Source organism: Penaeus monodon, chromosome 9 (assembly GCF_015228065.2).
Source record: "Penaeus monodon isolate SGIC_2016 chromosome 9, NSTDA_Pmon_1, whole genome shotgun sequence".
Classification (NCBI taxonomy): Eukaryota; Metazoa; Arthropoda; class Malacostraca; order Decapoda; family Penaeidae; genus Penaeus; species Penaeus monodon.
The window spans coordinates 14762209-14789708 of record NC_051394.1 but is presented as its reverse complement, the minus strand read 5'-3'; the positions used below and the strand labels follow the sequence as shown (position 1 = coordinate 14789708).

Here is a 27500-nt window from a genome sequence, read left to right as displayed (position 1 = left end):
TTTGTTTTCTCTTCCTTTAGTTGTGTTGGTGTACACGCACGCGCGCGCACGCACACACACACACACACACACACACACACACACACACACACACACACACACACACACACACACACACACACAAAACACAAACACACCACACAAAACACACACACACACACACACATCACACACACACACCACACACACACACACACAACACACACACACACACACACACAACACACACACACACACACACACACACACACATATATATACTATTACATATATATATATATATATATATATTATATATATATAATATATATATATATATATATATATATATATATACACACTATGCATATAATATATATTATATATATATATATATATATATAATATATATATATATATTATATATATGTACACATACATATCATATATGTGTATATATAATGAAATGTATATATGAAATGTATATATATCTCTCTCTCTCTCTCTCTCCTCTCTCTCTCTCTTCTCTCTCTCTCTCTCTCTCTCTCTCTCTCTCTCTCTCTCTCTCTCTCTCTCTTTCTTTATGCCTCTCTCTCTTTATCTCTCTCCCTCTCTCCCTCCTTCCCCACCCCAGTCCGCACGTCATTTAGAAAGGTGTAGGGTGGAAAGTATAAGGGGAAGGGGTGTACCGACGGGGGGGAGGGGGGAGGGGGTTGAAGCAAGCCATGAGCAATATGAATGAAAATGGTACTTAAAGAGGGGAAGGGGGAGGGGGGGGGAGGATTGTGAGTGGGGGGGAGGAGGGGGTCGATAATGAGCTGTTGGGGGAGCGAGTGTGACCGAGCAGGAAGCTATATGTAATTACAATAAGATCGTTTCCTCTTTCGAAAGATGCTGTCGGTGAAAGGCTGTTTTTTTTTTTTTTTTTTTTTTTTTTGCAAGTGGTTTACTGGTTTGCCAATTTTTCTTTTGATTAATGTATTTTTTTTTTTGTCATAACACGAGAATATATATATTTTTTCTTTTCTTCTTTGCATCTTACTCTAACGCTATATATAGATACCCGGATGAGTTCATATCTGTTTTTGAATATTAATGAGGCGATATTCGCGCGCTTTTTTCCGACAAAGAAAATGCACTGCTGTTCTATTTTTTTGTTTTATCTATTTCTTCACACACTTTCTATGTCATATTGTGCTTCATAATTTGCATCCTTTTATTTTTACTATTACGTAGGTGATACAGTTTTCGGTAGCTATCAGTTCATAATTGTACTGATATATTCCATTTGGACTATGCATATATATATATATATATATATATATATATATATATATATATATATATATATATATATATATATATATATATATATATATATATATATATATATATATATATATATATATATATATGAATAGAGAGAGAGAGAGAGAGGAGACGAGAGAGAGAGAGAGGGAAGAGAGAGTAGAGAGGAGATGAGAGAGAGGAGAGAGAGAGAGAGAGAGAGTGGAGGATGAGCCTGTACTTATCCGCATAGCAGTATTTTATTGGATCCAGGTAACAAAGGACATTCAATATTTCAACAAATATCAACTCGAACAAAGGACACAGATCTCGAGGAGAGGAAAGTCCTTTGAGGCGTCCTTCAAGCACCTCCCATCCGTCAGCACTAAGAGTCCGACATCCCTAGAAATACCCTCTGCTTCCCTCCTCCTCCTCCCCCTTCTCCCCCCTACCCACGCCCTGCCTACCTACCCCTGGGCACGCAAACCTACTTCTGGTCCCATTCACAAAATCCGGAGCTTACTACGATATGCCGCGGGTCTTTTACTCTCATCTCAGCGCCAGGGAGAATCGCCTCTACGGAGGGTTGCCGTAAGGGATAGGTCGTCCTCCGCGGATGCGCTGAAGGGTAACTCAACCTTTTCGTATTATTTTTAGTGTAGTTCATGTGGTTGGTGTATTCTTCATTTTCTCTCCCGATGTCCGAGGGCAGCGAAAGAAAGAACACTTTCCATCTTTCAAAACGCTGTTTTTTAGCGAAAAAATGTTTTGCGATCGACATGTGCGTTGTATGGCTTCATTTGCTTTGTTCCAGAATACTTGTTCATAAATTTCCGATGAAACAGCCCCCTCCCCCCATCCTGCCGGGATCACTTGTCTTACATTAGGGAACAAGTTGGTAGCAGCGAAGGATAGAGAAAAATAACCCTTTTAGAAACCACATTGGGGATCAATGCCTCTCTTCCGGTGGTGTCCACGGGCCCCAGTGTGCCACAAGAACCGAGGGAAAATAGTACTTGCGATGGGGACACCGAAGAACTAAATTCGCACGCTCGGATGAGTCAGCAAGGTTGAATGGCGGGTATTAAGTTTTCATCTCCTAATTGTATTTTTCTCTGGCGTTCATTACCTTGTAAATCCACCGTCAGATGGAGGTGTGGCTCGGACAGGAACTAATATTCATAGGCGCATGTAGCATGGTAAAAGAAGTACGCCATAAGGGTTGGGGGGTTTAATAGAGGCGCCCCAAATGCCCCGCCCCCAAAAAGCGGCGGAGGGTGGGCCCGGGGGGGGGGGGGCGAAGTGCTGTGGGAGCTCGCTGGGACCGGTAGGAGGTATTATTCACAAAAATCCCCACTGCGCGGGCCCCCTTTCCCCCCCCCCCCGCTAGCTCCCTCGGCCTCGCTCCCGGGCTCGATTCTGTCGCCACGATCTTGTCTATAACTGGATCAAAAACTGTGACCTTATTCGGCGAACGCACCTGGATGCCCTGGACTCGAATGCAGTTCCTCCTGACACACACAACGTCGGAACAACGCCTCCCGCCGCCTTACCCCGACCCTCCCCAGCCACCGCCCCGCCGCCCCCTTCCCCCTCGGCCCCTCTCCCCCCTTTCCCCTTTTTCTCACCCCAATTCCGACCGGATTTGTTACTCAGTCTACCTCCCCCCCCTCCCCAATGAAGAGGATTGGAGAAACGGGCGTGATTAGGGATGCAGGGAATAAGAGGGTGGGAAAAAAGATGGAGTTTTAATAAGAGGAAAGGGAGAGAGAGAAGGAGAGAAAGAGGAGGAGAGGGAGGAAGAGAGAGGAAGAGGGAGGGGGAAGGGAGAGAAGGGAGGGAGAGCGAGAGGGGAGAAGGTGGGGGAGAACGGGGGGTGAGGAGAGGGGGGAAGGGGGAAAGAGGAGAGGAAGAGGAGGGGGGGGGGGAGGGAGAGGGAGAAAAAGGGAGTGAGAGAGAGGGTGTGAGTGAGAGGGAGTGAGGGAGAGGGAGAGGGGAAAGGGAGAGGGGAGGGGGAAGAGAGAGGGGAAAAAGAGGGGGAGAGAGAAGGGGAAGGAGAGGAGAGAGAGAAGAGAGAGAGAGGGAAGAGAAGGAGAGAGAGGGAAAAAGAGAGGGGAGGGGAGGAAAGGGGAGAGAGGGAAGAGAGAAGGAGGGAGGGGAAAAAAGGCGGAAATAAAAAAAAAAAAAAAAGGGGAAAAAAAAAAAAAAAAAAAAAGAAAGAGAGGGGGAAAAAAAAAAAAAAAAAGGGGAAACACCAAAAAATAAAAAAAAAAAAGAGGACAAAAAAATTAATACAAAAAAGAGGGGGAAAGGGGTGGCCCCCCGTTTTCGAGGAAAAAAAAATAAAAAAAGGGAAAATTTTTTTTTATTTAAAAAGGGTAAACAAAAAAAAAAAAGAAAAAAAGGGGGTTTTAATGGGGGAAAGGGAAAAAAAATTTAAAAAAAAAAGAGGGGGGAAAGGGGGGGGGAAGGAGAGAGGGGGGAAAGGGGGAGGGGGAAAAGAAAAGAAAAGGGGGGAAAAAAAAGGGGGGAGGGAGGAGGGAAGTAAAAAAAGGGGGAAAAATGAGGGGTGGGGGAAAAAAGGGGAAAAAGGGGGGGAGGGGGAGGGGGAAAGGGGGGAAGGGGGAAAAAGGGAAAAAAAATGGGGGAAAAAGGGGGAAAGATGGGGGGGAAAAAAAAAAGGCAGGGATGGGATGAATTTAGAAAGGAAAAAAAGAAAAAAAAGGAGGATGGAAAAAGAAAAAAAAGGGGGAGGGAAAGATAAGGGGGAAAAGGGAAAATTTAAAAAAAGGGTAGAAAAATTTTTTTAAAAAAAATTTTAAAAAAATTAAAAGTCAAAAAAAAAAAAAATTTGGGAAATTTGGTTTTCGTTTTTTGGCTTTGATTAAATGATCTCAGTTAGTTTGTTTTGGTTAGAAAAAATGATAATAAGGGTAACGAAAAAAAAAAAAATTTTGACTGATAATAAAATGGGGACGATAAATAATAAGTGACGATAGGATAAGGATGATTATAATGAAAATGATGATAAAATGTAATGATAAGAAATAATGATATTAAAAATACCAATGATGATGAGATGATGTAAGATAATATAAATGATAATAATAATAAAAAAATAATAATAAATAATTAATAAAAAATAAAAAAAAATAAAAAAATTTTAAATAAAAATGTAACAAAATGATGAGTGTGATGAGAAGATGAAGAGAAGAGAAGATGAAGATGAAGTGAAGATGAAGATGAAGATGATGATGAAGATGACGATGACGATGACGATGACGATGACGATGACGATGATGACGATAATGATAATGGCATCGTGATATGAGAATGGTAAAAATGATACTAATAACAGTGATGATAAAGATAATGTTAATGACAAAAATGATGAGGGTAATGATAATAACAGTAACAATAATATACAGCAAATGTTAATAAAATGATCAATGTTGATGGCAGTAGTAACAACAAATATGATAATTACGATGATAGTTATAAGAATATTATTGAAGACGGTAATGGCCATAACATTGGAAAACTGAAAATCAAAATGGTATTGAGAATATTAGAAATAACAGGAATATCAATAAAATTAACATATTATAATGATAACGTTGATAATAATGACAATGATAATAAATGTTAATTATAATTAAGATAATAATGATGATAAATGTTAATAATGATTAAGATGATAATAATGATTATAATAATAATAACAATAATAATAATATAATAATAATAATAATAGTAATGATACTAATGAAATAATAATAGTGATGATAATATTATTTTTATCATTAATAATAATAATAATATTAATAATAATAATAATAATAATAATAATAATAATAATGAACAGTTATAACGATAGTAATGATAACAATAATAAAAGTAATGATAATGATAATAATAATAATGATGTGACAGTAACAAGAACGACGATAATGATAACAACAATAATAGTGATGGCAGTGATAATACTTGAAACTATATTTATATTATGTATGTATTTATGTATCTGTGTGTGGTGAGAGAGAGAGAGAGAGAGACGGAGAGAGGAGGGAGATGAGGGGGGAGAGAGAGGGGAGGGCGAGAGAGAGAGAGAGAGCGAGAGGAGAGAGAGAGAGAGAGAGAGAGAGAGAGAGAGGGAGAGAGAGAAGAAGAAGAAGAAGAGATCGTCTAGTTCACCAGACTCCATCCCTGGTACCATTGTGCCATGATGCCATAGGTGGTGGGGTATGCAAGTTGTCATGGCGATGGCGAGGATGATTGCCACGCTCTTACTGGTTTATATTTGGATAATGGTGATCAGGGTGTCAAGGATGAAGGGAGAGGATTGTGTTGGCTGTAAATTCGCTGCCAATACCAGCTGGTCAGAGCACTTGTGGACCTTTGTGCCATAATCATCACGTGGTAGAACAAACCAACGGAGAACCGTTTTGCATGGAGGGGCGACGTCTCCCTCGCTTACTGGTTATATTGGTGGTATCCGGGTCTTGCCCCCTATGCCTCTGGTCTTCTCTGTGTCCTCTTATCTCCGCCATACGCTGGTCTCCTCCTGTCTCTCGTCTCTCTCTCTCTCTCTCTCTCTCTCCTCTCTCTCTCTCTCTTCTCTCTTTTTTCTCTCTCTCTCTCTCCTCTCTCTCTCTCCCTCCCCGTCGCTCTCCTCTCTCTCTCTCTCTCTCTCTCTCTCTCTCTCTCTCTCTCTCTCTCTCTCTCTTCTCTTCTTTCTCTCTCTCTCTCTCTCTCTCTCTCTCTCTCTCTCTCTCTCTCTCTCTCTCTCTCTCTCTCTCTCTCTCTCTCTCTCTCTCTTTCTCCTCTCCCTCTCCTCTCTCCCTCTCCCTCTCCCTCTCTCTCTCTCTCTCTCTCTCTCTCGCCATTCCTTTTTATTTCTATCTCTTCTCCTATTTATCGCGTTCTTTCTTTGCCGTTTTCTTTTCTATCTCTCCTATTGATGCAAATTGTTTTTCTCGTTCCTCATTTCGCACCTTCTTATCCCATTAGTCACTTCCTCTGTTGGTTCATTCCCATTCATGGTGCTTACGGTTCGTTCATGAGTTCTAACACACTATTGCTTTTCTCTCTCTTTTATCCTTACTCTCTGTATCTCTCTCTCTCTTCTATCTTTACTCTATCTCTCTCTCTTCTATCATTACTCTCTCTCCCTCTCTTTTATCCTTACTCTCTCTCTCTCTCTTTCTCTCTCTTTTATTCCTTTCTCTCTCTCTCTCTCTCTCTCTCTCTCTCTCTCTCTATATATATATATATATATATATATATATATATATATATATGTATATATATATACATATATATTAAATAAATATATATATATATATATATATATATATATATATATATATATATATATATATATATGTCTTTCTCATATGTTATTTCTGTCATTTACCAGTCTTTAGTCTCTCCCCCCTTTACCCTTCACGCCTCACTTTTCCTGCTCTGTCATCTAATTTTCTCTTATTTCTTCACCGTTTTTATATGCTTTATTGCATTATCCCTGGCTTCATTTTTCCTCTCCTCTGTAGTGTCGTTCGCTTGAGTGAGTGAGTGAGTGAGTGTGTGTGTGTGAGTGTGTGTGTGTGTGCTTCTTTGTCTATCTAAGATTTCAAATTCCTTTTCTCTTCACTTAATGTCGGATGCTCTTCTTTTATCATGGTAAAGGAAAGAAGAAAACTGCGGTCGAAGCAACACCACAATCTCTGAGGCCGGTTTTAGAATCTGGTTGAGATGTTGACTTTGCCGTTGATTGCGCGTCTGATACTTTGTGTTACAGCATCAGCGTTCATGTCTACGGTTGACTCACTGCCAGACTGGATGCAAATATAAGTGAGTTATTAGGATCTATACATTTTCAATTTCATTTCTTTATACACTTTCACTATTCCTTCGATGCCGATTTAAAACCGTAGAATGGAAGAACATCTGAGAGGGTGGGATTGGAACGACCGGAATCGGAGAGTATAATTTGAGATCATTTATATCTTAGGATAAACCCGTCAACTTCCGCTCCGTGGACGAGGGCGGGGCATCAGCCACTGCGATCGGGGCCTCACAGTTTTTCTTCTCAAGTTCTTCGGATTTCCGAGGATTCGGACTTGGGATATGAATTTAAAAGGGGAAAATAATATACATTTGACACTTGATTTGAAATTCTTAAAGATGTATGGAAGCGGATACTGCATGGCGTATCTGGATCGCCGTCTGACTCTCAGTTTTCCCCTCGCGTATCGATGTGTTTTTAGTGATATCTTGGAAAGTTTGTGTAAGTGGTTGAGCTCGGTATATGATCTCCAAGTGTAAAAGAAGAGTGTCATTTCCATCACTTTCTTCTATTTTTAGTTTTATCACTTCCCAACTTGTGGCAAACTATAAGTTGAGTGTGATATATGAAGTACATGTGACCTCCGACACCTCGGAGTTGCCATGCGCCAATATTCTATGGACGTGAATCTCTCTTATGATTAAAAAATCCACTTTCCTGGTGTTGTAATCGCGAAATTTCTTTCCATATCACTGATTTCATTATTCTTTTACAATATCTCCGCGCTTTTTACATGGACACGACGTGTAAAAGGGGTAATACTTGCTTATAAAATTAAGTTCTCCTCCTACGGGTAGTTGCCAGATAGGTACGGCGACTTCAACTGGCTCGACGGGTCAACGTGTTTGCCAGATCAGAATGTATACTTGCGGGGTTTTGTCGGCAGTTTCCTTCAGTTCTTAACGTGTATTTGCGATGATTTTAGTTCCTCGAGTGTTTACTCTAACGGGGATACATTTTACGAATAAGTGAAATCTGATATTAAGACTTTGCAGAGTTTTAGAAGAAAAATAAAAGAGTTCCGCCTAAATACGCGTGGCAACAGTTGGCGGGTCAGCTGAGGAGTCTCGGTCGTGTCCCGCGGTTAGTGTATCCTGGGACACGGTCGATAGTGGACGTACGCAGCCGGGACAGATCAACATGGGTCATGCTTTTCCACGATTGTAGTATGGTGCCCGTGCAAAAGATTTTCACATGTGACGTTAACAGTGGACTGCTTGGTGACTGTCATCTGATCAACTGCACATTATCACAGTGGAAGCGATATTCGTGAATGGGAGAATACGATTACGTGCAAACTTTACATATAAATATTATTTTCCCGTTGATTGTGTATCGCTCGTAGCGACTTCAACGCAGGTGCTGTAGGCGCGTGGGTGGACATTAGTTTCACCTTTCTAGTCAAGACCAACCATTTGTTTAGATTTCTATTTATTTATTATAATATGTATGTGGATTTCCTGCCCCCGCCAAACAAGATGGGCATCAAGTCACTGAAGACGCTTACCAAACCCACTAAGTCAGGTAAGGAAGAAGAATTATCTGTGTATTTATGATTTTGTTTCGTGTTTTGGAGAAATGAAATGACCCGAGTTGAGTTTTTTTTCTGTTCTGGATTTATTTGTGTGATACTACAGTGCTGCTGAAGGACTGAAGATTTTTTTTTTTTTTACTTTTGTGTGGACCAGTCTAAGATGGTCTTGTGCGACGCAGTGTTAAGGGGAGGCGTTCTTACAAGAAAAGAGAGACCTCGGGGAGATTGAAGTCGCTCACGGAACATCATCAGCCTTCCCTTCTTCCGATGTAGGAATAATAGGAAAGATCAGAGAAGTGCGTAGTTGAGAGATAAATTGCATTACACGATGGAAGCAGGCCCTCCCTCCGTCTCCCTTCCCCTCTGGGACGCTACCTGTAACCTCTGCCCCCTCCCCCCACTTCCGGCCGTCCCCTGCTCGCGCCCCTCCTCCCTGTCCCTCTTCTCCCCCCAGCTCCCTCCTTCACGCCATTCCCTGTTCGTCTTTGATACACGGAAACCTCGCTCCTTGTGGAGATAAAACTTGCGGCGAATGATATTTGCCGTCGGTACACATTCGTCCGAAAATTTTAAACTTCACCACCGTCTTTATGAGAGAGAAATAGACTAAAAGCTCGACTTCCGGCGGGTGGAGCTCCGGAGAGCTAGGCCCCGCCCACTCGGTCTCCCCAACCCGCCGCCGTCCCCAGGGGGCGGAGCTTACCGCCTTTACTCTTTTTCAGGGCTCGGGATATAACCTTTTTATATAAAATTTGACCCTGTGTCCATAAGCGGTGGAAAGGCTTTGGCGAAAGCTGAAAGGACTATTTGGAAAGTACGGATCTGAGCTTCTTTCCCGATTTTGGTTCGTGAAGCAAAAGTGCGACTTCGAGATCCATCTGATGAGAGTTTTTCACTGTCCCGGCAGTTCCTTTCCTTGAATTCGGTAAAGTCTCCGCCATGTTGATGCTCCAAAACATGCATCTCATGATGTTCGTTTGCCATCTTTAATTTCTTTTTCTCCCACACGGGTTCTTCCGGTGGCCGGGCCGGAGGGGAGGTCATGTTTCACCAGCAGCCTCCCTCCCCCCTTAATCTAGGGTGTCATTCTCCCTTCGCCCCTCCATCCTCACCTCTACGCGAGCCCATCACATCTTCACATTCTGTCCTGGTGCGACTTGATGTCTTGTGTCCGGAATGACGTGCGCGATGGATTGAATTGTGTCGCCATCGGTGATCTACCTTCGGCTTCGCCTCTTCACCTTGTATTTTTAGAACCGATTGGTATTCTGTCGGAAGACTGCCTCATGCGATGAATATGCGGATCAGGGAGCACACGCTTTGCTGGATATAACCCAGGTATACCTCGCCAGTGAGTGAGACGTGTTTGATTTACCGTATATCTGGCACCAGCCGATGGTAATGGGTGTCATCCGGCCGCTGGGGGGGGTGGGGGAGGGCTTAGTGAAGAGTGCGGAGAGGGTGGGAGGGAGGGAGGGAGAGAGGGCACAGCGCCCAACCACCACGCAAAGTGGCCAAATGGTGGAGGGGGCAGGCAGAGGCCCCGGGGAGGATGCCCCCTGAGGCCTCCGGGCACCATGATATATATTATCAGTGCCGAGGCAGGTTCGGACCGCCCGCTCGGACGGTGTATGGCTTGCGTGCGTCCGCCTCGCCACTGTTACTTTGCTTGCGTGTGTCCGCCTTCCCTTTCTCGTAGGACGCAGGTCACGCCGTTTTGTAGGACTGGAGACACCCCCTGCGTGTAGGAAGCCCCAAGGATCGACGTACACTTCCATGTAGAACGCTTTGTCCTGTCACTGAAATATCCACGGACCTTTGCCTCTGCTGCCTGGATTCTGTTCTAAGACTTCGATGTGAGACTCATCCTTGTACCATCTTCTCACAAGACATTTCCTCCTTTCTCACGCGTGTCCTTTCCCCTTCTGCCTATACCTCTCTGTCTTTTTTCTTTCTCTCCCTCTCCTCTTCCTCTTCTGTTCCCCTAAACCCATCGCTTCCACCTCAGTCAGTCCACCCTCTCCATCCGCGGGCCTTGTGCGTTCTCTCGCGCCATATAGCTCCGCTTCCTTCTTGTGCCCGACAACAAAAGTGGGCTACAATTGTGCGGTCGAGTTTTAAATCTCCTCCTTTTGGGTGTGTAAACTTCCAGAGTCCGGCCATTTTAACTTCTCATTGTGTCGGCGCTTTATCCGTGTTCACTCGATGCGACGCGGATGATTCGGCTATTGTGGGCGGCCATTCTTCGGCTCGCTCACCCGGCCTTTCGCGCCCATTTCCGACGGCCCCCCTTGGTGCCCCGATTTTTCCCCTGCCCCGCCTCTTGTGGCAGTGTAAGCAGATATTTGTAATTTGTTTATCGTTCTGGACGATTATGCTGTATCAATTTACCCCTCGGGCAGCTCGCGAGCTGGCGGGGAGAGGGCTGGCGAGGCGTGTCTGCGATCTTGCGGGCGGTTCCATTATTGACGTGGTCCGGCGATGGCTAGTTAATTCCTCTTTATGTAACGCGCGGGTCCGGGTTGGGTTACGGCGTGACTTAAGAAGGAAATCCAGAAAAGACGCCAAGAACAGCGTTACCAATATGTCCTCGGGATTATCGGAACTGGATTGGCTGCGCTGCTTGGGTTGCCTCTGCTCCTGAGAAGGCGCTGGCGCTTCCACGGTAGAGGCGAGGTATTGTGGTGTCTCTGACGATCTCCCCGGCGAAAGGTTTCCTGCGGCGGCCGAGGGCGTAGAAGCACACGTATTAGTTGGCATCAAAGACGTGGTTGTTGGCAGAGGGCGGTGGCGAGTTGAGTGGGGGGGGGGTTAAGGGGCCAGTTGAATGATAAACTTTTATTATACAGCCACCACCTGTTGACTGGTGTGGTGGGGGCAGGGGCGGGAGGGGGAGGGCCGCCTTGATGCCTTGTTAAGGACGAGGATGACCAGCGTTGGTCAGTATGATGGTAGTAGTACTGGGCACAGCGCTGGTAATTTTGAAGCGTGAGATAGCAGCCCTAGATATTCCTGGACACAGTGATGGTAAAGCCGCTAACCAGCGCGGGAATGCTAGTCACCATGGTGGCACTGTATCACATCCTCCAGCCCTCCCAGTGTAGTGCAGGATTGAGGTTGGGGGGGGGGGGGACCTAGCTAATAAATCGCTCACTAGACCATCATGGAGGCGAGGCCTAACACGGTCCCTAACACTCGCCTCTCTCATGACAATGTGTACCGGTGGCACTGTCCTCATTGTTCTCATGATGGTGGTTACTCTCGCTTCACTCTCATGCACACTCAATGCCACTTAATCTCGTACTCACTCTTGTGCGCTCACTCTCATGCATAAACACTCGGCAACTCTTCCAACACCTTGTGACAATACGTTCGTGAAACAAACGCAGAAACATATACATATGGGCGGACGTAAGAACACAGACTCACCCATGTAGTCAAAGCAAATTGTATAAAAGAATATAAGCACATATTATATTAAATACACACACGTGGACGTTCACACACGAACACACTACATATTTACACACAAATACACACACACGTACACGCGCTCGCACATGCACACAAATACACGCGCGTTTCCGGTGGTTCCCGGACCTCCTCGAGAGAGAGGTCGAGCGTTTCATTTTATATGCATGTTTACGCGCAGTGTAGACTCGTAGCGGATGTATCAGCTCTCGGATCTTCTGCGGGATTCGGGGCGATTTCTTTGCAAGATGTGGTTCGTCGCTCAGTCAGATTCTCTCGTTCAAATCAACGAGTGTTTAGCCAGTCCCCTGCCTTGCAACCCGTGGGTCAATCCGTCAAGATTCTTGCAAGAGAGGGCGGAGGAGAGCATGTGATAGGGACTCATTACGACCGGATCGTAATATGGAGGTTCCGCCGAACGCGATGCAGCGAGCGTGATGTATCATAACAGGTTATCAACACAAGTCCGTCATCAGGCCGGCAACCCGACACGGCCGTCATTTGGCGTGTAACATGGCGGACCATCAAGTGAACGCAGTCATTCACAAAGACTCAGCATGGTGGTAAATGAGTGAATCAGTTGGGAGGAAGTGGGTGTAAAAACTGCCACAAGCCGCGGGGCAGAGCAGGGGCGGCAGCCATCCCTCCCGCCCCAACACCTCTTCTACGTGGACCGCATTTCGCTCTCGTAACACAACCCCGCACTTTGTGACGGGATCGCGTCCCTCGCCTGATCCCCGGGACGCAGCGACTCTGGATTCGGCGGCGCCCGATCTGCACGATGTCGGAGAGCGTCACGCCCGAGGGTTAACGACCAGGGCCAGGTCACGGGGCGCGGCGACGACGGCGACGACCCTCGGGAATGGTCGTCGGACGATGAGCAGTTCGGAGCCGTGCCGGCAGAGAAACAAAGAAAGTGTATCGGCGGTAACGGGAGAGTGCGGGAGGAAGTAGCCAAAAAAGTGGGTTGGATCAGGCGGAGGAGGCGATGCCCAGCGGCCGCCCTGCGTCACCAGCCCCCTCGGCTGCGCCACCACACCCGGGGACAACAGGTAACTGTTATGTGTTATTTACCTTAGTGGGAACTGGAAATAGGATGTTCTTTTAGGTGTGTTCGTATGCAAGACTCTGCTGGCTAAAGTTTTATTAGCTGCAAATAACCATTCCTATTGGAAGCCCGTTATGTGCGAAGTGATAATGCCGTAATTTGTTATTCTAACGCGCCACCGGGAGCAGCACCAGGGGCGTAGCGGCAACGGCCGCCGGGGTCTCTCTCAGGGGTCAGAGGCAGCGACAACGCCTGCGCATGCATGAATTGTCGTTGCGAGCGATGTTATGAAGGCGACGGTCGCGGGCGGCCCGACTCGCCAGGATCCGAGGAATCCCCTACGGCCACTTGTACGCGCGAGGCAAAGTTCCTGTGACCCGCCGCCTGACCCTTGCGTGGGAGCCCCAGCCTGGGGGACCTCCGGAGCCCGAGGGAGTATCCGAGGGAGCGCGGGCCCGCTGCTCGCCTCCTAGCTCCCACGGGGAGGCGAGACTTCCACCAGGATTCAAGGAGCCCAGGGGGGCCCTCCAACAACAAGCAGGGACCTGGGGGAAGAGTGGGCGGCCGGACCGGGACATCGACAGCGTCGGAGCGGGCGGGTTAAGATGTTGAATAATACGGGTGAGACCGTGGGCAGGATCCGGTACCTGTCAGCAACTGGTACACTCGCTGCGCTTGTGGAAACGTCTGGATACATCCGATGACAAGGATGGGAGAAATGGCAGGTTGCAAATAAGTCATGTTTTGCGGATTTTTCTTTCTCCGGCTACCCTCCCCTGCCGCATTTGCTCTTGGCAACCTTTGCGTGAGCCCCTCTCCTCCTCCAACTCTCCTCCCCCTTTCTACCTCTTTCTCCTACCTTTCTCCCCCACCCCATCCCAGCTCCACCCACTCCCCTCTCTTCCTTCCCAACCTCAGCCTCCCTCCCATGCCCTCTGACCCGCGGTGACCCAAGCCTTTCCGTGCCACACTGGGAAACGCGCTCGCTCGGCTCATCCAGATTGGTGCTTTTCCAGGGGCTCGACTGCAGGTAGCGAGAGCACCGTGGGACGACCCCGGCCGTGGTGCCCCCTCGCGCTCTCGCACCCCCCCTCCTCCTCCTCCTTACTCTTTTGCACCCCCCTCCCCCTCACTCTCTTGCACACACACCCTCCCCCTCGCTCTCCTTGCACCCTCCCTCCTCGCTCTCCTTGCACCACCCCAGTTCCCCGTGCGCTCCCCCTCCCCCTTCCCCTGTCTTCTATCCTCCACTTCCTTCCCTTACACCCTTCTGCACTGACTGATGCTGTTGATGTTTCAGTGATACTTTTGTCGTGGTGCGATTGACCTGGATTCACGAGAGAGAGAGAGAGACAGGCAGACAGAAAGACAGACAGACGGACAGACAGACAGACAGACAGACAGACAGACAGACAGACAGACAGACAGACAGACAGACAGACAGACAGACAGACAGACAGACAGACAGAAACAGATAGACAGACAGACAAACAGAAACAGATAGACAGACAGACAGATAGAGGCAGACAGACGGGCACACAGAGACAGGTAGATATACAGACAGGCAGGCACACGGGCAGACAGACGAAACAGACACAAAGACAAACAGACAAAGGGCGCCGATGCTAGGGAGAGTAATAGGGGTACGAGGGGTTCATCGGAGGTGTTGCTTCATGCTCGGGTTTCCCCACTCAGGCCCGGGGCGAGGAGTCCCCCTCTCTTTCCCCACTCCATCACCCCGCGTTGATGTGTCATAAGTGTTGACGAACTCACACGAAGATGAGTTCGTTGTGCGCTGCGTGACGCCAGGACCTCCTCACCTATTTTATGAGTCTTGAGTGTGTTGAGGGATCGTCACTTACTGATGTACCAGTTCCATTCAATTATACCTTTTGTTTATTTTCTATATGCTGATATTTACCGACACGCTGTAAAACAGTGCATGAGACCAAAACGTTTTCGTAGGTCATGACTTCACAGCACGTTAGTTACCCCGTAACACTTTGTCAGTCATCATTTCATCAGTCATAACGATACGAAATGAGTTTGAACGCGATCTTCACCAGCTGTAGTTCATAATTAGCATTCTTCGTAATACCGCCATAGGAGGAGCGAGGAACGGTGGCTTCTGTGGAGTCTACCTGTTAATGAGTTAACTGTAGCTCCTCTCCCGGGCACTGAGCATTCATCAAACGGCCGGACATGCCTGAAAAAAGGTTCCCACAACTGCCGTCTGACACGTAAACTCCATCACGGGGCGATTCGGGCAAGAGAGCGAGCGAGCGGCGGAAAAAGAAGACCGGGTCAGACTCAATATGTAAACAGGCATTTAAACTTCATCATCACACAGAGCGTAGTGTGTCCGCCGACGATCACTTCGGCTGGGTGAATGTGGTAATTATTCTTTTTATTGACCGAGGAATCGCCAAGCGTGATCGAAATAATCGAGTGCGAAAAGGGAATGCGTTCGGACCTCCTGCCGGCGGGGCGAGAGGCACGGATGACAAACACGTCTCTGATGGCCAGCTGAGTGGTGCCCGGGAGGAGGATGGGGGCGCGGGCGGGAAGGGAAGGGAGGAGGGGCGCTGCCAGCGAGGGGGGCGATGCTACTGATGGGGGATGAGGCCGCGGGGATGCTAATGACACTGCAGGTACCACTAGCGGGAGGAGGAAGGGATGCCGTTGAGGCAGGATGCGGGGGAGACTCCTGACGGGGAGATACGGTTTCCGAAGGGAGGAAGGAGAGGGCAGGGGGGGGGGGGAGGTGGGGCGCGGAAGGGATGGCGATTCTATGGAACAGGAACACGGCAGTGGATTCTGACCATGTTTTGTCATTCGAACACAGAAAAGGTAAACTTGAGACTTTATCAAGATTCTCGTCTTGGGAGGGAAAAGGAAAGGGGACGGCTGCCAGGTAGACGAGAGGGCACCATACACGCACACGCACACACATGCACACACACACACACACGCGCACACGCACACGCGCACACGCACACGCACACGCACACGCACACGCACACACGCACAGCACGCACGCACACACGCACACACACACACACACCACACACACACACACACACACACACACACACACACACACACACCACACACACACACACACACACATACACACACACACACACACACACACACACACACACGCACGCACGCACGAAAGTCACCGACCTACCTGCGGGTCAACGGCAATAACTCATCATCACCTCTACAGTATATATATATATATCTCACACCATGTAATTTCTCTTGATAAAACGAGGAAGAGAAAGTTGGTGGAGGGTCGGCCCCTAGGATGGGGTGGGGGTTGGAGTAGGGGGGGGTATTAGGGGTATTAGGAGTATGAGGAATATGGAGAATGGGAGTAAGAGTAAGAAAAGAAAGAAGGTGTGAGAGAAAGAAGAAATAGAGAAGGAGGAGGAGAAGGAGGAAGAATGCAACCTGGAAAAGAAAGAACATGTTCAAGAAACTAGAATGAGAGAGAGAGAAGAGAAAGAGAAAGCGAGAGAGAAAGATCGAAAGAAGGAAAGAGAATCAACTAAAGAAAGTAAGTAAAGGAGACTATGAAAAGTGAACAAAAGAAAAAAGAAAAAAAAAAGAAACTGGCGAAAAACAAATCCGAAAGGAGGCGAAAGAGGGCAGTGGCGAGGGCACGATGAACAAACATTATTGAACACTGAACGAGAGGTCGGCGGCGTTAGACACGTCATCACGTACATGGAGGAACAAGCCGAGAACCCGTGACCGTCTCAATCGTCTTAAGATGTTATCGGCGAGCACAAGACATTTGAGTGTTTGTCTTGGGGGAAGGGGACTCGACCCCGTCACTCTAGGGGAGCGGGGGGGGGGCACAGGGCCTCTATTTCGGCTTTAAGAATCGGAAATTGAGTCACTTATTTTTTAAAGCTTAGTTCAGGGCTGGGTACGTCAGCGTAGTGAGAGGAAATGTTTTGACTGATTGGCGTTGGATTGAAGTGGCTGATGTGGATGCGTAGAGGTTATACAGGCTATACGCCCGCACACACACGTTCACACATTCACGCTCACTCATTTTCTCTTTCTCTCTTTCCCTCTTTCCTTCCCTCTCTCTCCTCTCTCTCCTCTCTCTCCTCTCTCTCTTCTCTCTCTCTCTCTCTCTCTCTCTCTCCCTTCCTCCCCCTCCCTCCCCCCCCTCTCTCTCCCTTCCCTTTCTCCCCCTTTTCTCTTCCTTTCCCTCTCCTTTCCTCTTCCTTTCCCTCTCCTTTCCTCTTCCTCTCCCTCTCTTTTCCTCTTCCTCTCTCTCTTTTTTCCTCTTCCTCTCCTCTCCCCTCCTCTTCCTCTCTCCTTTTCTCCATCTTTCCTCCCTACACGCCAAGCGCATGCACAAAAATCGAGCCCCCCCCACCCCCCTCTCCCTCTCCCCTAGACCTGAGCGTCACCTGAGCCCACATAAACAGGTAAGAGTTTCCTGTGGCCATAACGTCCATTATGATTTAGATTAATCCCGTATGCGAGGAGAAAGTCGACGGTGTGTCACAACTTTGGCCTGGTGATTATTACTGGGCTTCCGGTGGCCGGCCCGAACTGGCCCCCCCCCCCCCCCCCTCCGTCCTTCCCTCCCTATCCTTCCTCCTCCTCCTCCTCCTCCCACCCCCTTCCCTCTCCGCGCCGCACTCCGCTGTCCCTCTTTGTAAGGGAGTCCGAGCGTGTTCTGTGTTAATATTATGACTTATTTTATCCCGATTAGTGGGCTGTTAACATTGTCATTATTGTTATCATTGTCATTATCACTTTCGTTATCGTTATCGTTATCGTTATCGTTACCATTATCATTCTTATTATCATTATCATCATCATCATCATCATCATCATCATCATCATCATCATCATCATCATCATCATCATCATCATCATCATCATCATCATCGTCATCATCACCATCATCATCACCATCATCATTATTGTTATTATTATTATTATTATTATTATTATTATTATTATTATTATTATTATTATTTTTATCATCATCATCAATCATCATCATCATCATCATCATCATCATCATCATCATCATCATCATCATCATCATCATCATCATCATCATCATCATCACTTTATCCTTCATGGAATTACCTTAAAGGCCTCTTAATCATAATATCTCTCCTAATTCTTATTGCCTAATAAACCTTTATCGGAACCCAAAATCTCTTTTCACTCCCATAACTCCAAATCAACCGCAATTACTCCACAAGCAAAATGGACCTCACCCCCTCAAAAAAAAAAAAAAAAAAATATATATATATTTATATTTATATTTATATTATCAGTTACCAAGTTACTTTCCGAACGAGGCCAAGACGGGACAGCGGGACGGGGTGATGATGGTGGTAATTTTCATGTAATTACCGTGGGTTAGGTAATAGGCGCTCCCATAGCCTAACGCAGGTGTGGCTACGGTGAGCCCCAAACTCCTACTTATATGGATGTTGGAATATATATTGGTAGGATATTTTTCCTTGAAGTATTGTTAATGTCTGTTGCGATCTGGAGGAGGATAATTGTGATGCTAGTAATAATGATAATGATTATGCTTGTAATAGTAATGGTGATTTTAATAGTAATAGTGGTGGTGATGATGGTAATAATAATCATAATATTATGGTAATGATGGTGAGTGTTACTGCAAGGATAACAGTTGTGATAGGAACAATAATAGTATCAACAATTATACTAATTATGGCATAATTAAAAGAATGAGTAAGAATGATAATGATGATAATAGACATTGTTAACAATAACTAAAATTAACTCAATAACAGAAAATATATTAATATTAACAGACTCCAACACAATCAAACCAGAATCGATATTACTGCCGGTTGCTAACGTCATATGACCCAGCTTCCGAGAGATTCTTCATTCATTCACTCACTCATTCATTCATTCATCAGTAATTGTTAATGGGGACGTTGTGCTGGTCTGGGGCCAGGCTGTGCACTCCACCTGGGGCATCACCCGCCTTTCCCACGTTGTCCTTATGACCGATCGCCCTACCCAATGCTGGGCTATTAACGACCTTATTGGCTGGGGTTGGCTGATTTTTTGGTGAGGTTCGAGTGGGTAATTGTAGTTTCCGGTTTGCGTGCGTCGCCTTTTTTCACTTATTCGTGAGTGGGGAGAGAGAGAGAGAGAGAGAGAGAGAGAGAGAGAGAGAGAGAGAGAGAGAGAGAGAGAGAGAGAGAGAGAGAGAGAGAGAGAGAGGAATGCGAATGTAACCGCGCGCGCGTTTGTGTGTGTGTGTGTGTGTGTGTGTGTGTGTGTGTGTGTGTGTGTGTGTGTGTGTGTGGTGTGTGTGTGTGTGTGTGTGTGTGTGATATATATATATATATATATATATATATTTTATATATATATATATATATATATATATATATATATATATATATATATATATATATATATAGACTTACAGTATAAGCGTATGTGTAAGATTCTTGTTTAGGTAAGTACATGAGAATAATTAAATGCCAATAACTTTTTCCTACACACACACACACACACACGTGTGTGTGTGTGTCTGTCTTTTTCGCGTCTTTGTGCACGTAGCGAGCAGTGTCCTCTTGCCACCAGTGTCTACCGGTGATTCAGCAGTGCTCTCTGACCCACGGATGATTCTGCCAACGTTTTTGCTCCCACCAAATTTTGCCTCCTTCCGCGGGTCTTCCCTTGCACGGTCGCTCGGCGCGGCCCGGCTGAGGCGCGGCGTCACTGCTTGCCTTGGCCGGTGACATGTGATCAGTAATCCTTCCAGCATTATAAAGGGAGCAACGGTGAATCCATCCTTTGTCCGCGAGCACCAAAGGGAGGAAATGCGTGTGACGGAGGAGGCGGGCGCGCTCACACACACGCACCGCGACGTGTCTCCGCCCACCTCTTACTCAAATGCTAACGAAGTAACGAACCTTCACCGTCTTGGCCGACGCCCTGGATCTCGCGGCCGCCATGTTTGTGTGGGGGGAGGTGGGGGGTATTTCTGGGGACGTCTCTTTGTCTTTCACGTGAGAGGGAAGGGCGGGAGGTGGGGGAGAGGATATAGCATGGAGTTCTTAGAACGGGATTAAAGAAATTATCATTTTGGAAATAGCGTTTTGAGAATTCCTTGGTTGCGAAAGTTCCGGTATTCATCAGTGTCCGCTTTTTATCCCCCGACCCTTTTCCACGCCGCTGTCCCCTCGGCTTTCCTCTCCTTCTCGCCCCTCCCTCTCCCCCTCATGCATCTTTCATCACCCATTCTCCCGCGCGTCGCCCCCCTCCTCCCCTCCCCCCAACCCTAGCCATCCGTCGCCTCCGAAGGGCGATTTTGGGCGAGAAAGAAAATGGCGGAAATTCGGTGCTGTCGGAGCGAACATCTCGCCATTTATTTCTCTCTTACTTTAATTTTCGTAGAGCGACTTTCATTTTGATTTCGAAACGCGGACCGGTTATTAGGTATAATTCCGTTGCCTTTATGAATCGTTAACGAATCTAATTACCACCGAAGACTCGCGGTGAGCTGAGCACGAAGGTGGCACCCGGGCGGGCACCCTTTCACACATGACACTGACCTGCTTGACGTAACTCTCAGCGAGCAGAATCCTTTGTTTCTTCTTCCCTCCCGGGGCCTCGTGACCCATTTGGGCGGCGTCGATCCCCAGCCAAGCGTGGACACTCCAAGGTGAGAGGGCTTGCAGGGCGCCCCTCGACGCCCCACGCCCACATTGTTGTCTCATTCTTGATGAATAGATCAGGAGATTCCTCAAGGTTTCCCTGCGAGCGAAGCGGCGATGCCATTCTTGGCCAGTCTTCGTGAGTCAAGGTGTCGTGCTGCTTGTGGTTTTATTAATTATAAGTGCTGGGTATGAGACCCGCGATATTTTGGGTTCTGTGTATGATTAGGGCTCACGAGGGCTCGCTGTGCCCCACCTGCCGTTCGCTAAGCCTACCGAAGAAGTCCGGCAGAAACTAAGACAGAGAGACAGGCCATGTGTTGTATTAATGACCGTTCGCGGGCATTATCCCGTTGGTATTAGCTTCTCAAGGGTAACCTACCTAATAATTTATTCATGCCCAATAAGTCATTTGCCCTCGCCGGGCCGTCGCGCAGCCGGTGGAAACTGCAGATGAGGCGGTCGTAATAGGCGTCGTAATTGGTAGTTGGCGGCGAGAAGTAATCGTTACCCAGTCAGGCAAATTACACAGCGCATGCGTGCCGCGGGACTACCGACCTTTGTTTTTAAAATTTCACGTTCATCGGCGCCTATTAAGGGCAGATGTGAGTGATGTGTTTGATGTGTTTGAGGAATAGGGAGAAACAACGAGAGAGAGAGAGAGAGAGAGACGAGAGATGGAGAGAAAACAGGATGTTATGTTAAGAAATAATTTGTCTCTTGAATTTTGTAACCGCCGAATAATCCGTGGAAATGACTGTTCATTATTCATTTGTTTAACTCTAATATTTATCGTTTTATGCGTAAATGGATTGAGTCGCGTACATCAAGCGGGGAAGGAAGTCCTTAATACATATTACCGCAGAATGAGTTTCATCCTCGCTGGAGTTTCCGCAGGATTTTCTCTTGCACTGGCTCATCTCTTCCATTTTGTGTTTGACGAACAGTTATCTGGGATAATAGACACACACACTCACACTCACACACACTCACACTCACACTCACACTCACACTCACACTCACACTCACACTCACACTCACTCACACTCACACTCACACACACACACACACACACACACACACACACACACACACACACACACACACACACACACACACACACACACACACACACACACATTTGTGTGTGTGTGTGTGTTAGACAAATAAACATGTACATATATATGACTTGTATTATGAATGAGGTATTTTTTTTGTTATTTTATTTATTTATTTATTTATTCATTTTTGCCTGAATCAAGTGCCTCACAGTTCCGTTCTTCAAATCGCTACCAGTCGTTCTTTTCTCTCCCCTTTTCCATTTTGTTCGTTAACATACATTTTCTCGCTCGTCCACGTTCATGTCACCCTTCCTTTTTTGGTTTGTTTTAATATTTTTATTCTTATTTTTTATTTGTATTTCCACTATTTCCCCTTTTTCACTTCCTAGTTTTCTTCTGTTCCCTCTTTCACCCTTTCCCCTCCTTTCCCCTCGCAAAGGCCTCGTGGGAGCGCTCCCCCCCTCCCCCTGCTACCCTCCCCTCTTGGAACTGGCGAGCAGAAGCAGGTGTGACCAAGCTGCTGACGGATATCTTGACCTCCTGCTCAATATGCTTCGTGGTTTTCGTCTTGTTTATTTTTTTCTTTTCTTTTTTCGTCTTTTTCTTGTTTTCTATTGTCTTTGTTTTTTTTCTTATGTTTTGTCTTGTTTTCTTTTGTCTTTGTTTTTTTCTTGTTTTCTTTTGTCTTTGTTTTTTTTCTTGTTTTCTTTTGTCTTTGTTTTTTCTTGTTCTTTGTAGTCTTGTTTTTTCTTGTTTGTTGTATTTTTTTTGTCATGTGTTTATACGTTATGATGTTTTGATGTTTCTTTCTTGAAGTTGTTTATTTTCGTTTTTTTTAGGTTTTGTATTTTTCAGTGTTTATTTTTTATGATATTTTCGTTATTGTTATTACCATAAAAGATATTTATCATTTTTAACTCATGGCCAAGAGTTGTACTTTTGGAAGATACAATCTCGAAAAAAAACGTGTCTCTTTGTCATGGGAAGATCTTCGTAAGGAAATGACCAGAAATCATGTCACATTCATACACTTCAAGATATATTGTCTCGAGTCCCCAGAAATGGTTGTCTTCCCACGAGAACTTGACGTCGGAGGTGCCATGTGTCGCGGTGCCACCCCTTTGCGCCCCCCCTCCTACCCCCTCCCCCTCTGCACCTCACCCTTTTCTCTCTTTCTCTTTCTCTTTCTTTTCTTTTTCTCTTTCTTTCTCTCTTTCTCTTTCTCTTTCTCTTTCTCTTTCTCTTTCTCTCTCCCACCCTCCCTGGGGCACTCGCGTCTTCCTTCCTTTTCTTCCTTTCCGTTCCTGTTCTCATTTTACGTAGCTGTGTCATTACTTATTACTTATTGATTTCATTATATTGATTTATTGTTTTAGTCATTATAGTTATCTGTTCTGATTTTCTTTTGTTATTGTTACTGTAATTATTTTTGTTGTTGTCAGGCTTACAAAAGATTTCAGCAAAATATAGTATTGTCATAAGCTGGTCGCAACGTTCCTCCTTGTTTGGGATGTTTGAGGACCCATTATATTATAGAGGATGCCAGTATGTCAAGTACTTGCTAGAACAGTCACATTACGCGTGTATGTCCGTGCGTACGTGTGTGCGTGAGAAGAAAGGGAAACACGGGTTAAGTGGTGGTGTTTCCCCTCCGAGGGGAAGGGAACTGTCACACGTGTACCTGAAGGTCGCACTTCCCCTCACTCTCACGACCAGAGAGAAAGGGGAGGGGAATGATGACATGGCATGACACTTTATCGGCCCATTATGTCAGGGACCAGATGTTGATATTTTTCATCTTTTTTTTTGTACAAGACCATTGTGATCATTACCGTTCACGTAGAAAATTTTTCAGAAAACAATTGAAGGATAAAATCAAAAGAAACTAAAGAAACTCCTTCGTTTCTTTTAGCGCAATGGTCTCCAGGATTCATGATGGCCGCGAGCGGGACGCGCAGGTCCCGCGCGCATCACCGCGTGTTGGCGGCTGGCCTGCACGTGGTTTTCGCGGTGGCCGGCAACAGGTTACGGCCGATGCGACCTGTTGCGTCACTCACCTGCACCGCGGCGGCCGAGGGCAGGGGTGGGGTGTCAACAGCGAGGCGTTCGGTCGCCCTTTTATGGAACTGTTTCCCGCAAAGCTTCCAGATATTTTCATTTTGTTTTTTTCCCTGCATGTGAGCGTCCTCGCTCGTGCGCCAAGGTGTCCGTATGGCGCCCGGCGTGAGCAGTGCCACAATGACAGTTCCACGAGAGGAGAAGCAGCCAGTGCCACATGGAAGGCGGAGACGGGCCATAAAGCCAGGTCGGTCCGGGGCCACCATGTGTGAGCCGGCATGTGCGCGGTGTCGGGTGTCGGTGTGCGCTGTTGAGCATCCGGATGGCCTGGTGGCACTGGCACGGTCCTGCGAGTGCCACCAAGGCCGGGCGGTTGTGCACATGATAAGAACATTTAAGCCGAAGCGGCTGCTTCTCAAGGCTCAGCCGCGATGCCTGAGCGATATCACCGCCTCCGCTAAGAAGATTCCGGGTTCAGTTTAATTTTTTTGTTTTTTTTTTTTTTTTTTGTCTCTGCGCCAGCCTCTTTGCTTCGCCCGCCGATCTGATATGGATCTTGGATGCGCCTCATAATTCATTGTTGATCCTCGCCATCCTTCTTCCGCCCTGGCTGTGCCTCTATGCGCCCGCGGAATGCCTTAATGTGCCTGGCGGTTACCCCACACCCCCTCCGCCCGCACCCTCTTCCCCCTCCTCGCCCTCTCAGCTGTTCAGAGATGTTCCTAAAGGCTACCTTGCTTCCTTCTGCCGCCGTCGAGTTAGCCTCTAATGTCTAAAAGTCGTGATGTATTGCTCTTCGAAGGAAACTTTGAGCTGATTTTCCCTAATCACATTCCATTACGTATCCTTTAACTTATATTTCCAAGTGAGAGACATTTGATTACAATCACGAAATCCTTTGTTTATTGATTCCTTTTGTTTTCGTTATCTGGTTGGTGGCCTTTTCCCTGTGATACAAAGACACCCACGATGCTTGTCCCGATAGCTGGGACAGTCACCTCACTCCCCCAATGCCTTATCCTATTTAGCAGGCACCATACAACGGGGGTGACAGCGGAGCGGGCCCTGAGTGCTACGACCACAAGCCGCTGGCACTGTAGCGATAGTGCTCACAGCTCAGATTACCCGCGATAACCCGTTTCCCTCCCTCGCCCTTTTTTGTGGCCCTTTCGAAATCCCGGTTCATTTGGGGTCGGTAATGCACCTCTCGCTCGCGTAGCCGGGGGGGGGGGGGTAGGAGAGAGAGAGGTAAAAAAAAGGGGGGGGGGAGGGGAGTGCCATTGGGCTTATGTGCGGACGACGGCAAGGATGCGTGCACGGGAAATCACGGTCTTGCGATCTGAAATAGTTCTACGATTATGACATGAGTAGGTTGACTGCTTGGCGTTTATTTATTCACCCCCATCTCCATTCATTCATCCTGTTATATCGACTCTTCCACCTCCTTCAAATAAATCGCTTTCTTCTCTCTAGCCCTCTTTATCTCTTCCGCCAAGTCTTCCTCTGCGAGCACAGCCGTGGTCACGCAGGATTGAGCGAGGACACTGAATCTGCGCTGCGACGCGATGTGATGAATGGCTCCGTGACGTCACTTCGCATGCGCTGAGGAGGGAGGGGAGGGGTAGAGGGGTAGGAGGGGGGAAACGAAGATAAAGGGGGGGTAGAGGAAGAGACGGTAAAGACGTATAAACTGAGGAACCAAGAATTGAGAAACGGATGAATAATGGGCACAGGGAAGAAGAAAAGAGGGAGGGGAGAGGGGAGGTAAGAAGGGTGATAGGGGTTTGCGGTGAGGTGAGGGGACGCCACCTCCTTCTTCTTCTTCTTCTCCTCCTCCTCCTCTTCCTCCTCCTCCTCCTCCTCTCCTCCTCCTCCTCCTCTCTCCTCCTCCTTCTCCTCCTCTCCCCTCTCCCTCCTCCTCCTCCTCCTCCTCCTCCTCCTCCTCCTCCTCCTCCTCCTCCTCCCCCTCTCCCCCTCCTCCTCCTCCTCCTGCTCCTCCTGTGGTCGGGTTTCAGGCACATCGTTTATTTCCCCTCGGCCGTTGTTTTCCGTTGTTTTATGCCCGACCGTTGCTTCCTCGTTTCCCCTCTTGTTTCCCCTCGGCGCTGGTTAGGCTTTTCCCCCTTTTTTGATGTTTGTCTTTCTTGCACAATGACAGGGGACGAAGGAGTCGTCGCCTTTGACAAAATAGGAGATTATATGGGAAAAGATGGGGAGAATGGAGTCAATAAAAAGACGAGTTGTTGTGAAAGATGTAAGTGCCCGAGAGAAAAGGACGGGTAGGCCTGGTTATATAAAAAAATGTGTGAGGAGAGAGAGAGAGAGAGAGAGAGAGAGAGAGAGAGAGAGAGAGAGAGAGAGAGAGAGAGAGAGAGAGAGAGAGAGTGAGAGAAAAGGGGGAGGAAAGATGTAAATAAAGTTAAGGAGAGACGAGAGATATACAAAGGAATACAGAACAGATAATTACACACACACACACACACATAGAGAGAGAGAGAGAGAGAGAGAGAGAGAGAGAGAGAGAGAGAGAGAGAGAGAGAGAGAGAGAGAGAGAGAGAGAGAGAGAGAGGTAAACCTCAACTCTCCGCTCTATCACATGTCCCAACGGTCGAGGCTCGTGCTGAGATTTGGGGCTCAGGTCGTCTGTTGTCTTTGGGTTATATTTCTTTCCGTGTTGTAAATTATCAGCATTGTACAACGCCGGAGGAACGGCTGTGTGGGGGGGGGGTGACTAAGGAGGGGGAGGAGGGAGGGGAGGGAGGGAGGGGGGACTTTGAAAGCTTTGTCGTTTCCTGAGAAGCGGGAGAAGGGTTGAAGGAGGAGGGGTAGGGGAGGGGAGGGTGAGTGACAAGGGGTTCATGGGTTCATTTTCTTCAAGACGTCTTTTATCATATTCATATTTATGTTGATGTTCTTGTGCTGATTTCGTCCGTCTCCAGATGTGACGATCTCGGGGCAAAAACGGCAAGAGTTTCTCATGGCATCACGTTTTACTCGCCCTGTGTGGTTTGTTTATGTATCATTAACCTTGGTTGGACCACAGACCATTCGCAATGTGCAAGGCGTAGTATAATAGCATGATGACTTTTTTTTACTGAAAATGCGTTTTTTATATAAAACATTCTTTGTAGTGGAAATATGAGAACGATATGCTGATTCTGATTCATTGCAGTAAGCTGCATCTTTTATCATCAGAAGATATAAAACTATAAGAGCAACATATAGTTATATCAATTTGATTACTCCTCATAATATAAAGATTATGATAATCCGTTTTGATCTGTTATGACCTGCGACCTAATTCGCTATTCTCTCCCCGCCAGACCTGCCGGCGCCGGTCCCTCCCCTCACGCCGGGCACAACCAAGAAGATGACTGACGCTCTCAGGGCCTCCTTCGCGTCTTGGGAGAAGGAGAGGGAGAAACACAACATCACCAAAGGTAATGGAAATCCCCTGTTTTTTTCAGCAGTTTTATATGTATTTTTCTTCTTTTTATCACGATTTTACTCA

The 27500-nt window shown here is 46.8% G+C and overlaps 1 protein-coding gene across 6 annotated transcripts in view; it reads left to right on the top strand.

Annotated features, from left to right (window-relative positions):
• LOC119576971 (ETS-like protein pointed) overlaps positions 1 to 27500 on the top strand; it is a 134656-nt gene that overhangs the window by 62581 nt on the left and 44575 nt on the right. For 4 of the 6 annotated variants that reach the window (XM_037924633.1, XM_037924635.1, XM_037924632.1 and 1 more), the window contains exon 3: positions 27313 to 27429. In XM_037924633.1, coding sequence (XP_037780561.1) covers positions 27313 to 27429 — 117 coding nt within the window. Of the gene's footprint in view, positions 1 to 8198; positions 8639 to 27312; positions 27430 to 27500 lie in introns of those variants that run through there. The other 2 variants (XM_037924636.1, XM_037924637.1) reach the window with 2 other exon arrangements.